Source organism: Lipophrys pholis (assembly GCF_963383615.2).
Source record: "Lipophrys pholis genome assembly, chromosome: 15".
Classification (NCBI taxonomy): domain Eukaryota; kingdom Metazoa; phylum Chordata; class Actinopteri; order Blenniiformes; family Blenniidae; genus Lipophrys; species Lipophrys pholis.
Window position 1 is genome coordinate 13,200,234 of NC_137642.1, and position 12,482 is coordinate 13,212,715.

The 12,482-nt window shown below is 41.9% G+C and overlaps 1 protein-coding gene across 6 annotated transcripts; it reads left to right on the forward strand.

Annotated features, from left to right (window-relative positions):
• Positions 1–1,028: 1,028 nt before the first annotated feature.
• Positions 1,029–12,405, forward strand: mapk8a (mitogen-activated protein kinase 8a; the record flags this gene model as incomplete). 6 transcript variants are annotated; one of them, XM_080481321.1, is made up of 12 exons in its annotated part: positions 1,029–1,209; positions 4,832–4,998; positions 5,204–5,333; positions 5,500–5,558; positions 5,670–5,808; positions 6,815–6,980; positions 7,757–7,828; positions 8,210–8,392; positions 8,510–8,634; positions 8,739–8,802; positions 10,061–10,138; positions 10,410–12,400. In XM_080481321.1, the coding sequence occupies 12 exons, from the start codon at positions 1,174–1,176 to the stop codon at positions 10,586–10,588; spliced, it is 1,398 nt and encodes a 465-aa protein (XP_080337447.1). In that variant the 3' UTR covers positions 10,589–12,400. The 6 variants fall into 6 exon arrangements, with proteins under 6 accessions (XP_080337447.1, XP_080337451.1, XP_080337448.1 ...); XM_080481325.1 differs by lacking the exon at positions 7,757–7,828 and adding an exon at positions 7,284–7,355 and having other exon boundaries at positions 1,104–1,209; positions 10,405–12,405; XM_080481322.1 differs by lacking the exon at positions 7,757–7,828 and adding an exon at positions 7,284–7,355 and having other exon boundaries at positions 1,174–1,209; positions 10,410–12,399.
• Between the last annotated feature and the right edge of the window lie 77 nt (positions 12,406–12,482).

The following is a 12,482-nucleotide window of genomic DNA, read 5'->3' on the forward strand; positions in this document are numbered from 1 at the left end:
AAGATACAGAATAAAAATATATAAAAATGAGAAGATGTCTTCCTGTATGAAACAAACGCTGCATAAAAACTAATAATATCCCCACACTTACGTGTACACACTCTGTTGGTTGGTTGATATACTCCGTTTCTTATATCTAGTGCCTGCTATGATCTGATGATTAATGCAGTCCACCATTCAGCTTATTGCCCTGTTATACAAACCTACTTATTGAAACATGAAGCAGACAGCCACATGATGTGAGGCAGACACAAGAGCTGAGATGAATTCAGGGGAATTCGGGACAATATGCTTCTTCAGGTTTCATACTGCATTTCTATACCAACCCAGTGCCAATAATACATCTTTACATCGGTGTATTTCGAACAATGAGTTATAACAGTATAAACACTGACCTACTACCAAATGTTCAGTTCATGAAACCACAGTACAGAGAGCCTCTAGTAAACAACACAAGATGATTTTATCTTCACAGGCCTGGACGTGAAGAGAGCTCCTGTGTCTTTAAAGGTAAACCTCTTTACAGTCCTGTGAATGTTAAGTCTGATCTTAAATCCCCGGGTAACGAATACACATTTATCACGAAGACACATATTTCCACTGACTATAAAGCAGGAGATGAAGACGACAGAGAGTGCAGAGAAGCATTACCTGGTACCATATGTAACCTATATGTCAGCGGGCTGATCCTTTTCGTTATCTTCAGTGCGCCCACCTCGGATCCAAAGTAATCCTTGTGATCATCGCATTGCTGTTTTGACGTCCCCGCAATAAAAGGCTGTTCTCTTCTGGCAGGTAATTCATCAATGACACCTCCGATTCATGGTGCCCAGTTCATTTGCTCGATTGCCAACCAGCGCCACGCTGAAGATGTGAAACTTTTTGCTGTAATTGGCGCTATTCTCAGCTTCTTGCCTTTGAACACTTGATTGGATTAGCTCCGAGGTTTGACAGCGAACAGATCAGAACCACCAATAGCGCGTGGCGTGAGATCAGATACACCTATTTAACTAATCCGTTTGACGCCCAAAGGTGCGGTGGATCCCCGAGGAGGTGCGCTACTAAGACGCCTGGGAAGGACGAACGATCTCGGCCAAAGCGGCAGACAGAAGCCCGCTGCTCCTGCTCCTGCTCCTCCTCCTGCTGCTGCTGCTGTAGGGCTGCTCCCCAACAATGGTCATAACACTGCGGGCTCTCTTCGAACAAGGGGTAAGAAATCGTAGTAGCTTCGTCTGGCTGCTGGTGTCGGAGCTGGGACGTTCATCCATGCCGCTGCCCAGAGCTTCTCTCTTTTTTTTCTTTTTTTTTCTTTTTTAAATTTTTTTACGCGCAGCTCGGCTCCGCAGGCCCCGGGGTATCTGCGCAGGGACGAGGATAAATAACCATCCAGGGTTGAGAGGTGGCTGCAGGAGAAAGCAAAGCACTCAGTAACGTAAATTTACCGATCATGTCCTTGTTCAGTCACATGCCTTCGCGGAGGCACAACTGCGTGGACGCAGTTGGAGCGTATGGATGAACTCTAGATGGTACCCTCACCACAGCTACTATTCTGTGGGTTTCTGCAGAGCCTTTGAAAGTCATATCCACAAATTATCCGTAGTATAAAGGGGAGGAGATAAGACCTCAGAGCCTTGTCGCGGAAAATTGTAAATATTGCTCGGATTATGCAAATATGGTCAATATCTTTATTCATTAGGATTTGTAAGCTCTGCTGCATCACTGCTTACTCCGGAAACATAATTTTTAAATGAAAAAAAAAAAAGAATTCTAGTTTTATCAACATGCTGTCAATCAAAATATTCTAGTAGTTTACTAATACGATATTTTATATTATTGCTGCTGTGTTTCCCAACATTCCAATTAAACACTATCTAATTATCATCTCTGATCATTTCAATTTGCTACTTAAAGAAAAGAATTGTGTTGTTGTATTGAAACTAATTGCTGAACTGACTTGTTCTGAAAAGGACATATGCAAAGAGAGATGAGCTAAATAAAGAAAATCCATATCTGTCCCTTTGTGGATCAGTATGTCTTATATTGCAGAAAGAAAATAACTGCATGTATGACATTTTAACCTGTGTGCTCAGTGATCCGAAAAAACACATACATATATATAGGACTTCATCTATCATTCTTTTTGTCAAGGTACCATGAGAAAAATGTGAGCTAAAGGACAACCCTCTATGTTTACAGGCCAGTTGTGACTTGTATGACGCGCCGTTGGATAAACATGCAGTTATTATCTTCATCGGGGACTAATTGTTTTCAGTATATTGGCTTCATAAAGAGAAAGGCCAGTGTTAGTCCCCTACAATGAATGATATCATTTCTAATGGACAAGATAGATAGATAGATAGATAGATAGATAGATAGATAGATAGATAGATAGATAGATAGATAGATAGATAGGCGGAAGGAAGGAAGGATGGATGGAAGAGGCGGTGGGTGTGTCTCTGTGGAGGAGTGACGCGCTCCTGGCACGCATGCCCCGTGCGCACTGCGCGACGCGTCCCGGCCTGTCAGTAGAAGCCAGATGGAAACGTAGGCAATGAATTTGGTGAGGTCATGTATTTTTAAGCCGCACAACGGAATAAATCAATCTTTCGACGTCGGCTCAAAGAAATAGTCGGCTGCTCCGGAACATTTCGCCGCTCGTCGGACCGCCGGAGGATCGATACTTTGATGGTTTGGTGACGGAGGTAAGATGGGGATTCGCACCTCTGCTCCCGAGACGTGCTCATTGTTTGGCTGTGGGGGAGGGTCGTAAGTCGACCCTTTGCACGCTGCGATTATTCGAAGGACTCGCTGTGTTACAATTTAACCTCGCTTATAACCTGAATCCACCGTTTTTAATGTCGATCGGTTGTGACCGGATCGCGTTTTGCTTCATATCGACACAAAAGCAGGTCTCACCGCGGACTGCGCACCGCGTCTCACTAGCCAGGCGTCCTGTCATATCGCAGTATGGGAGTCATTCCCGGTGTAATCATGTCTTCTTGTCCGACGTAACCCGGGTTATACTTGCAGCGGCGTTTTCTGATTCACGGATCATTTCTGATGCAGGCGTTCACCAACCAGCAGGACAGTAGCAGGGGTCGTGTGGCCAAGGTTAACACACTGACACACAGAGAAGATGCATAACGGGTCGATAGTGGTCCTCCTGGCTATGTTTGGGTGAATGCAATTTCTTCCCAGCTACTGTCATGTGTGAAATAGGGGGAAAAAAAAACGTGTCTCCACTTCGCACTACCTTACTATATCAAACACATCAGAATATAAAATATGTGTTCATTAGATAATGACAGTTGATACATTAGAAGAGTATTAGACGATGGATTTATTGTTTGTGATATACATAACGAGGCAGTGTGTAAACTGCCACAATTTGTAGGAAATAATGTTGTTGTGTGTTTGTTTTCTCAAAACATGGTCACAGTCACTGCTGGGGGCTGAATTGCACATTGAGTGTGCTTCAGAAAGCCATTCATTAAACCATTAAGCTGAGGCTGCTTGTGTAAATAACACACAAGTCATTAGAAAGCGATGCATTATAGGAAGGACCCTCCTGTATTTATTAAATTGCACAAAACAATAGATGTATAACAACATCCTGCCATCGGATTCATTCATGATATCCAGACCTCTGAGTACTGTAGGAGACTACTAATGTGGCAGCTGTGTTCTCTGGAACTATTGCAGCTGGCACATAACTGCAATCTATTAGTTAGAAATTGATTACAGTGGAATTTGTTGATGCAGCATGCAGCTCTAGACATCCATACTGGTTATCTCACAGCAGTGGCAACCATAGTAACATGTTGTATGACTAACTGGAATATAGTGCATCAAATGATTTCAGGCAACTAAAACTGAGCCTGAGATTCCCTCCCTGCTTTTACTCGACCGTAATGATTCTCACAGATAGCCATTCTTGTAGGAAAGGATGACCTACTTCGTCTGTAGGGAATGCTGTATGCGCAACAGAACCGCAGACACCACCACACATGGAGTGCCCTTCAATTCGTCATAACTCGGATAAGCACAATTGTCTTTCTGTCTGAAATATAAAAAGTCTCAGCATGTCTATTTTCATGTTGTGAGGGAGGAGGATGTTATGAGCGTCTTTGTGACGTTGGAGGAACAGAAGGAGAGCTGACTCACTTCATTCTGGCAATTATATCCCTCATATGGACTGTGTGTCGGCAGAGTGGAAGAATGGGGAGGGTGGCTCCGATGCTTATGTAAGAAATGAAGGGATCTAAAGGAAACTGTTTGATCTTTTTCCTTTTTTAGAATTTAAGTGGGTGTTTCCTTTTAGTGGTATTGGGACCCTCGTTTACTCAAATTGGCATTTGTGTGGCATGTCTCATCTGGCTTTAGCATCTCCTTAAGGCAGTTTGACCCAGTTAACATGTGTCTGTGGAGGACCTGCTTGTAGAACTGAGCTGGAGTCCTCGGCCGGGATCCAAACTCACAGGACTTATCACCATGCTTGGTTTGCCAGTGTGACAGCGCCACTCTGCGAGTTATGTTTCAGATGATGGAGTAGGCCTCCCTGTGGTTTGCTGTGCCGCCACCACGGCTGATGATATCAAATCTTCCATCCCGGTGTGTTTGCTGAGTCGCTGAGATAAAGAACTGCAGTGTTCGACTCAAGTCTGAAATCAGAACTGTCGTTTCTCCTTCAATCCTAATTTGCTTTCTTGGGAGCAGGGATTTTCATCTCATTCTTTTTGTGCTGCTACCCAGCCTGCTCAGGAGCCATTGTGATATCTGAAGTGTACTTCTTGTATCGCACAAGAATTAAGACTTGTGTTCGTCTCCACAGAGGATATTTTTGGATGCACAGAAAACACTAATTGAAGATTTCACCATGAACAAAAACAAGAAAGAAAAAGAGTTCTACAGCCTCGATGTTGGGGATTCAACATTCACGGTACTGAAGCGATACCAGAATCTGCGACCCATTGGCTCAGGAGCACAAGGAATCGTGTGGTGAGTCTTTCTGCCTGACAATCTGACGTTTAAATTCACATTCTGTTTCTGATGTAACTGAAAATATACTGTTGTTTAATTATTATTTATTTATTTTTAACACAAACAGTTTAGTACTCTGTTAAACCTCAGTATTCATAACCTGTGTTGTTTCAGGGTTCCTGATGTTTTATTTCTGACCATATTTGCTGATGTTGTTCCCCAGCTCTGCTTATGACCAGGTCCTTGAAAGAAATGTCGCCATCAAGAAACTGAGTCGGCCATTTCAAAATCAAACCCACGCCAAGAGGGCATTCAGAGAGCTCGTCCTAATGAAATGTGTCAATCACAAAAATGTAAGTGTGCACATATTTCTAAATTCATCACAGTCGGCACTGAGAGATCGGCTGTTTTGTGTTTGCATTGCAATGCTTTGATATTATACTTTGTGTTTGTGATGGTGATGATGATGATGATGATGATCACAACGGTGTTGTAATTCATGTGGCTTTGTGCTCACAGATTATTGGCCTATTAAATGTATTCACGCCACAAAAATCACTAGAAGATTTCCAAGATGTGTAAGTACTGCATAAACACGCGGCATGTGGTTTCAATGTAAGCGGTCTCCTCACGTGTGTTTGCCGAAATGCTTTTTAGCCACAACAAATAAAACGTCTCTCTTCCATCAGATATTTGGTGATGGAGCTGATGGATGCCAACCTGTGCCAGGTCATTCAGATGGAGCTGGATCACGAGCGGCTGTCCTATCTGCTCTATCAAATGTTGTGCGGTATCAAACACCTCCACGCGGCGGGCATCATTCACAGGGTGAGCATGAGCAGGCCGCGAATACACCAGCTAAAGCCAGACTTGTGTCCTGAAGGCGAACTGTTAAATCTGCCGCGATAATGTGACACTGAAGCGTAAGGTCAAGGCGTGATGGTTCACTGGCACACTTTAGAGTGCGCAAAGCTGCACAGGGGTGTAGTGTTAGTGCTCTCGCTTCGCAGTGTGAATATCTCTTGCTTGAATGCAGTGGGAGCGTTTACGTGTGGAGTTTGCATGTTCTCAATATGCACAAGTGGATTTTCTTCAGTCTATAAACATTTCAGGCTAATTGGTGACTTTATATTGTGACTGACTGGTGGCCTGTTCCGAATGTACACTGTTTATTATTGCTGCTAAAACCAAACAGGAAAAACATGTGAAAGCTTTGACTGCTAAATTCAAATTAAATGAAGCTTCATTAAAACTGTTTGGAGCAAAACTAGTTGAATTTTAGTTGATTTTGTGAAGCTGATGTGTGCTGTCATGGACTTATCATCCCCTCCACTGTGACTGGTGGAAGAAAATCACCTTGCTCTATGTGAATCGATGATAGGCAGTGTACTTACTGTGATTTACAAAAACAATTAACCTTGAATGTTATAAACATGAATCTAGTTAGGCTTACTACAGAAAAAGGACATGATGGCAATAAAAATGTTATTCCTCATGATAAGTCAGTAATGGCTCGATATTTAAAATTCTGTAAAGCAAAGGCCTTTTTAAGACGACATTAAACATTATTCTGTCAGAAGAAAGGAGCAGCCCAAATATCAGGAGGAAAAACAAATCAATATTGTAAATTGCCATTTGATTTGTCTGGAAATGAAGAAAATACCTCAGTAAACACGATGCAGGCTGTGAGCGGACTTGTGACTATATTTGAATAGTACAGTTGTCAATACGTTGAAACGTGGAACCAGTTTGATCACTGTATTTCTTTTTTTTGTGATTCTTAATGTCACTTCACCATGTTGACATAGATATGTGTTTATTGTGTTCTCTGCAGGATCTCAAACCCAGTAATATAGTTGTCAAGTCTGATTGTACACTGAAGATTTTGGACTTCGGCTTGGCTCGGACAGCAGCCACAGGTCTCCTGATGACACCATATGTGGTTACGCGCTACTACCGAGCCCCAGAGGTTATCCTGGGCATGGGCTATCAAGCCAACGGTGAGTCATCCATCGGCTTTGTTCTGTAATCTGCAGTGTTGATTTTCAGTGGACATAAATGAACTGCAGTTCCATCATAAAACGCTACACGTTTTTAATTCCTTTTTTTTCCTTTTTTTTTTTTATACACAAGAACCTGATGATAATTTTGGCTTTTAACCCTCTGTCAACTGCACGGCGTGTCAGCACATAATTAAAATAAGTTGTGACGAAATGCTTTCTAACCAGCCACTTATATGTAACTAACATGTTGAAATCTCCCCGTTTCTTATTGGCTTTGTTTATCATGTTCCACTTTGCTAGTGGACATATGGTCTGTGGGCTGCATACTGGCGGAAATGGTTCGCCATAAAATCCTCTTTCCAGGAAGGGACTGTATCCTTGTGTCTTTTAAATGCTTCCTCGCTGTTAATACTAACACTTTTTCAGAATTCTTCGTGCCTTTTGCTGTCTGTCAGAAATTTCCCCCACTCATTTTCTGGCTGTATTTTGCTTTAGACAAAGGGAAATTGCTCATCTCGCTGAGTGCCGCATGTCTTTTTCTGCCTGTTTTGAACGGTACATTTCTGTCAGCATGTCAATTTAAAAAAATTTCTTTTTACTTCTATCAATCTCACCAATACTCTCTCATACCATCTCGTATCTGTTGCTGCATGTCCTCCATTTTCATCTTCCTCTGACGCAGCTTGTCATTCCTGTGACTTTTTTTTAATTTATTTTTTTCCTCTGTTCTGTTTGCATGTCCACCTCCCCGTCATCTATTTGTCCGATTCCAGTCGATGTATGGTCAGTGGGCTGCATTGTGGCCGAGATGATCAGGGGAAGTGTGTTGTTCCCCGGGTCTGATCGTATCCTTCCCCATCATCGATCACTCCCAGTGTCATCGCTTCATTCATTGTGAAGAGATCTCCGCCACGCCGAGAGTCTCCCCAGTGTCACTCTGCTGTTGCGCCTGGCAAACATGACCTCCCTCATTGCTCTGCTGAAAATGGCTGTTGTGAGAAGAATCGGATAAAAATGACGGCAGCTACTGAGAGAGTTTGTTCAGTGGTGCTATAGTGACTGCACAAGAAAGAAGTGTGACTGAATCACCATGGCTCACATGGTGCGTGTGTCTATATGCCTTCAAAGTAAGAAAAATGTCACCCTGCCCTATTTGGTGTTACAGTGCTTGTGTGAGAGTCGATGCTGTGCATGTGTGGCCATTTTCCTTAACGTTTGCACTTCAGATATCGACCAGTGGAACAAGGTAATTGAGCAGTTAGGCACTCCATCTCAGGATTTTCTAATGAAGCTCAACCAGTCGGTCAGGACTTACGTAGAAAACCGACCTCGCTACGCTGGATACAGCTTTGAGAAACTCTTCCCCGATGTGCTCTTCCCCGCAGACTCTGATCATAACAAACTGAAAGGTAGTGTTTTTGCTGGTCATTGAATGACCCGAAACCATCCAGAAATCATTTATCAAATCGCTTCCGCCGACTTGTGACTAATAGCGTTGCTTCTTATCGGCTTGTTTTTGTCGTCAGCGAGCCAAGCCCGAGATCTTTTATCCAAGATGCTGGTGATTGATGCCTCCAAGCGCATCTCTGTAGACGAGGCTCTGCAGCATCCCTACATCAATGTTTGGTACGATCCAGCTGAAGTGGAAGCAGTAAGTGAATCGCTCATTCAGCTGCATGATTCCCAAACATGTCACTAGAGATTATTTTTTACATTTGATGTCACTCTTACAAGAGACCAATATTTCCTCCTCAGCCACCTCCAAAGATTCTGGAAAAACAGCTGGATGAGAGGGAGCACACTGTGGAGGAATGGAAGGGTAAGAGACCGCCTACAGGCCGTCACTATTTCTTGCCATATTTAGCAATTCTAGCTATTAGAAGGCAGAAAAGAATCAATGCCAATTGTAGAATGTGCTACCCTTTTAATGGCTTTTCACTATTTCAGAATTGTAAATCACTGAGTAATTAAGACTTTTTAGTGCCGACGTGGACGTTGGGTAAGGGAAACTTGGTTCGACTCACATTGTTGATGGTTCACTGCTGTGGGTCCCTGAGCAATGCTCCCAACCTCCAACTACTCAGGTTGCATCAGAAACGCCATCCCGCATAAAGCCCGTGGCAAACCCAAGCATGTGGATCACATGAGCTGTGTGACGTTTCTGGAAGGAAGCAGCTGAAATGTAATCTCTCTCTTACAAGTCAACTGGCTTATTAAGGCTTTCAGACAAAACATTACATTAGAAGTCGTCGTACCAAAAATTATAAATTCATTTTAATCACTAAAATGCAATACATTTTTGACAACATAATATACATTTTTAAAAGGAAAACATGATTTAAAACCAGGATAAAATGTGAGATAGTCAATTGTTATAGTGGACACATATAGAAACAGTAGCTCCATGATCCTCTCAGCAGGTCACATATCCACTCTGGTGAGCTGCAGGACACAGTTGTGTTGTAAGCCCTGATTTATATACACTCACAGTTTGAACTGACTCAGAAGTTCGTTCCACATGCAGGATGCTTTACCTTGCTTGGTTTGATCCTGTGAACATGAGTAAAGTCCGCTTTTGTCCATCAAAATCCAACAGCTTTTCCCCCGTTAAAGCTATCACCTACATTTTCTATGTTCAAATGAGTTCCCAGTGCGATGAAAATGTTTTGAAAATAGTTCACTGACATAGTTGTCAAATAGCTCTTGAGCAGCACTGTAAATGCCAGAGGCTTTGTTACATGACTTTAAATGTCCCGCTCAAGCCCCTCATTTAGTGTTTTTTCCACTGTGGGTGACCTGATTCTGCTGGAATGGGAAGACTTAAGATTGTCGGTAAATATCAATTTCAGTCTTGCAAGAGGATGAGCTCATCCTCCTGCTTGTCAGGTGATAATGAGCCATCTATCAGTTTTAGCAGGGTCACAGCGGCACAGAACATCCAAACTAGAAACTCGATGCTGTCTTGACTGTACTGTATGCGATACACTCCCTGCTGGAAGGCCATCCCATTCTGTGATACATGCATCGACGATATCCCCCTCGAGCTTCACACATTTTCCTGTCCTCTTGATTTTTAGACTTGATTTATAAGGAAGTGAGCGATTGGGAGGAATGGACAAAGAATGGAGTGATACGGGGACAACCAGCTCCTTTAGGTGAGTAATTTCTAAAACTTCAATGAGGGGAAATTAATCAGTATTATTTTTGTTTAGCGTGGAAGTGACAACTCGTGTCACAACTTTAGTTTTTCGGATGCATAAAATGCGTGGGATTGAATCATAAAAAAGATTTTTATGTCGAATTCAGTTTTTCGTTGGGATTCTATGTTTTAAATGCTGTTTATATTGAAGTTCATCGTCGGACAAAGGTTGTTTCTGGTGTATTCCAATGAAACCTATTCGTTGATGTGTGTTTTTCGCAGCACAGGTGCAGCAGTGATTGACAGTCCTCCTCAGCCCACATCTTCCTCCTCCTCCTCGGCCAACGATGTTTCATCCATGTCCACAGAGCCCACGGACCCCAGCAGTGACCCCACCATGACCTCGGAAACAGACAGCAGCCTGGACAGCCACACCTCTCTGGGTGCGCTGGCCTGCTGCAGATAACGTACACATGCACTCACACATGTATACATGAAGCGAAACCTCTTCACCTCGGTACATGTGATGGAAGAGGTGTTTTTTTTTGGCCAATGGAACTGATCATGTTAGTTTTTAGAACCGCGCTTTTAATGTACAGTTGTTTTTTTATTTCCCTGCTGTAAATGATGGTGGTTTGAAATGTATCATTATTACTGTATTTTTGCTGCAAAGAATCGAAGTATGTTTTGATGTGAAACTGTGGTGTATGTTATGGAAGAAAGGGACTTGGGTGGACTTTACACTTTGTGTTTTTTTTTTTTTTTTAGCTGTTGCTAAAATGACAAAAACCCACAATGTTAACACTGTAATATTATGTTGAGTATATTTTTTGAATTGCTCATTTGACATTTCTTTTTGTATAGTTTTTGGCACATTTGAATGAATTTCCCAACAGTAAACCATAGCACACTTGGAGGACTTTATTTTGACTTTTTCCTCAACTTTCTTGTAGAAAGCAGCTGTTGGTGTATCCAAGTCAACATAGTTCTTTTTTTATATTATCTGCTGATTGTGTGCAGTCTGAGGGTCTGGTGCTCTCATGAAATGTCCTTTTTTCTCTCTCTTTTTATTTTAAACTCTCAAAGTAAAAATCGACTGTATTCTAACATATTAGATGTAATTTGTCAGTGTTGGTCTGTTGGATGAGCAAATACAGGGTGAATGTAATTAGATAGAAATGCGGAATAGTAAAGAGCCAATGCTCATTTTAGTGCTGTAACAAGGCCACCCAACTGACTGGAACGAGTGCTGTATTTAGGGGGCCTGTCACCAGAGACGAGGTCTATACTGGTCACTTTATCATTTTGGCAGGTTTTTATCAGACATTTTTTACCACTGTCTGATATATACGATATTTATTTTAAGTGTCCTTACTCAGTTCAGTGATTATTTTTTTTAGTCCTCTCTGTGGCAAATATGCCGCCGCTCCGTGGTGCGTCTTTCTGAGTTCTACCTCGCACATACACACACTCAAACACACAGCTATTGACAATACAGTATGTATATCTTGGCACACATCACTTGAAAATAATGCGAAAAAAGACTTTTTTCTGTACCGTTATTTATTTATTTATTTCAAGCTAGGAGGCATTGTATCTATTGTATGTAATGTACATTTCATTCAGAACTACTATTTATATGCATTTTGTTTCTTTTTTTCTGCGCAGTATATTTCATGGGTTAGTATAGACAACGATCAAACTGTACATTTTACTGTAGATGTTTGTATGTTTTCTGGGAGTCAGAAAACGGGTCCTTGCCATCTGCCATGGTAACCATTGGATGTATAAGATGGCTCCTATTCCTAAAACTTTCCCTGTACCTATAGTCATGGCTGGAGACTCCAGACAGTGACCCCTAGCATCAACTCCCATAATGCACTTTGGGGATTGTGATGCATGTCCTGACTCTTTCTTGGCAATCTTCCCTCGACTGACTGTTGTGGTTTACCTTTTATGTGGTTTTCCCCCACCATAGACTCAAAAGTACGACCGATAGAATAGAATACGCATGAGTTTTCTCTGAGTATATTTTGAATTAGTGCAGGTACTTTTGGAAATAAAAGAGGAGAAAAGCATTCAACATTATTTAAAATGATGCTTCAGTATCTCCCGATAGTTTGGCCACATGCTGTCATTTAAGATTGAACCTTTTGGTGTGTTTCGGGAAAGCCAGTTGCGTTTGAATCTGAATTTGCCTCACTAACAGACCAATTATACACATCAGAATGTGAAACTATCTACTGTCAACTCCAGCAAATAAAAGAGTTGAATTTTAATGTCTCATTTTGTTCTTTCTTTGACTGTCAAGCTTGTGTTCTGTTTGTAGTTTTAAATGTTAAGATAAGCTTTATTTGAAC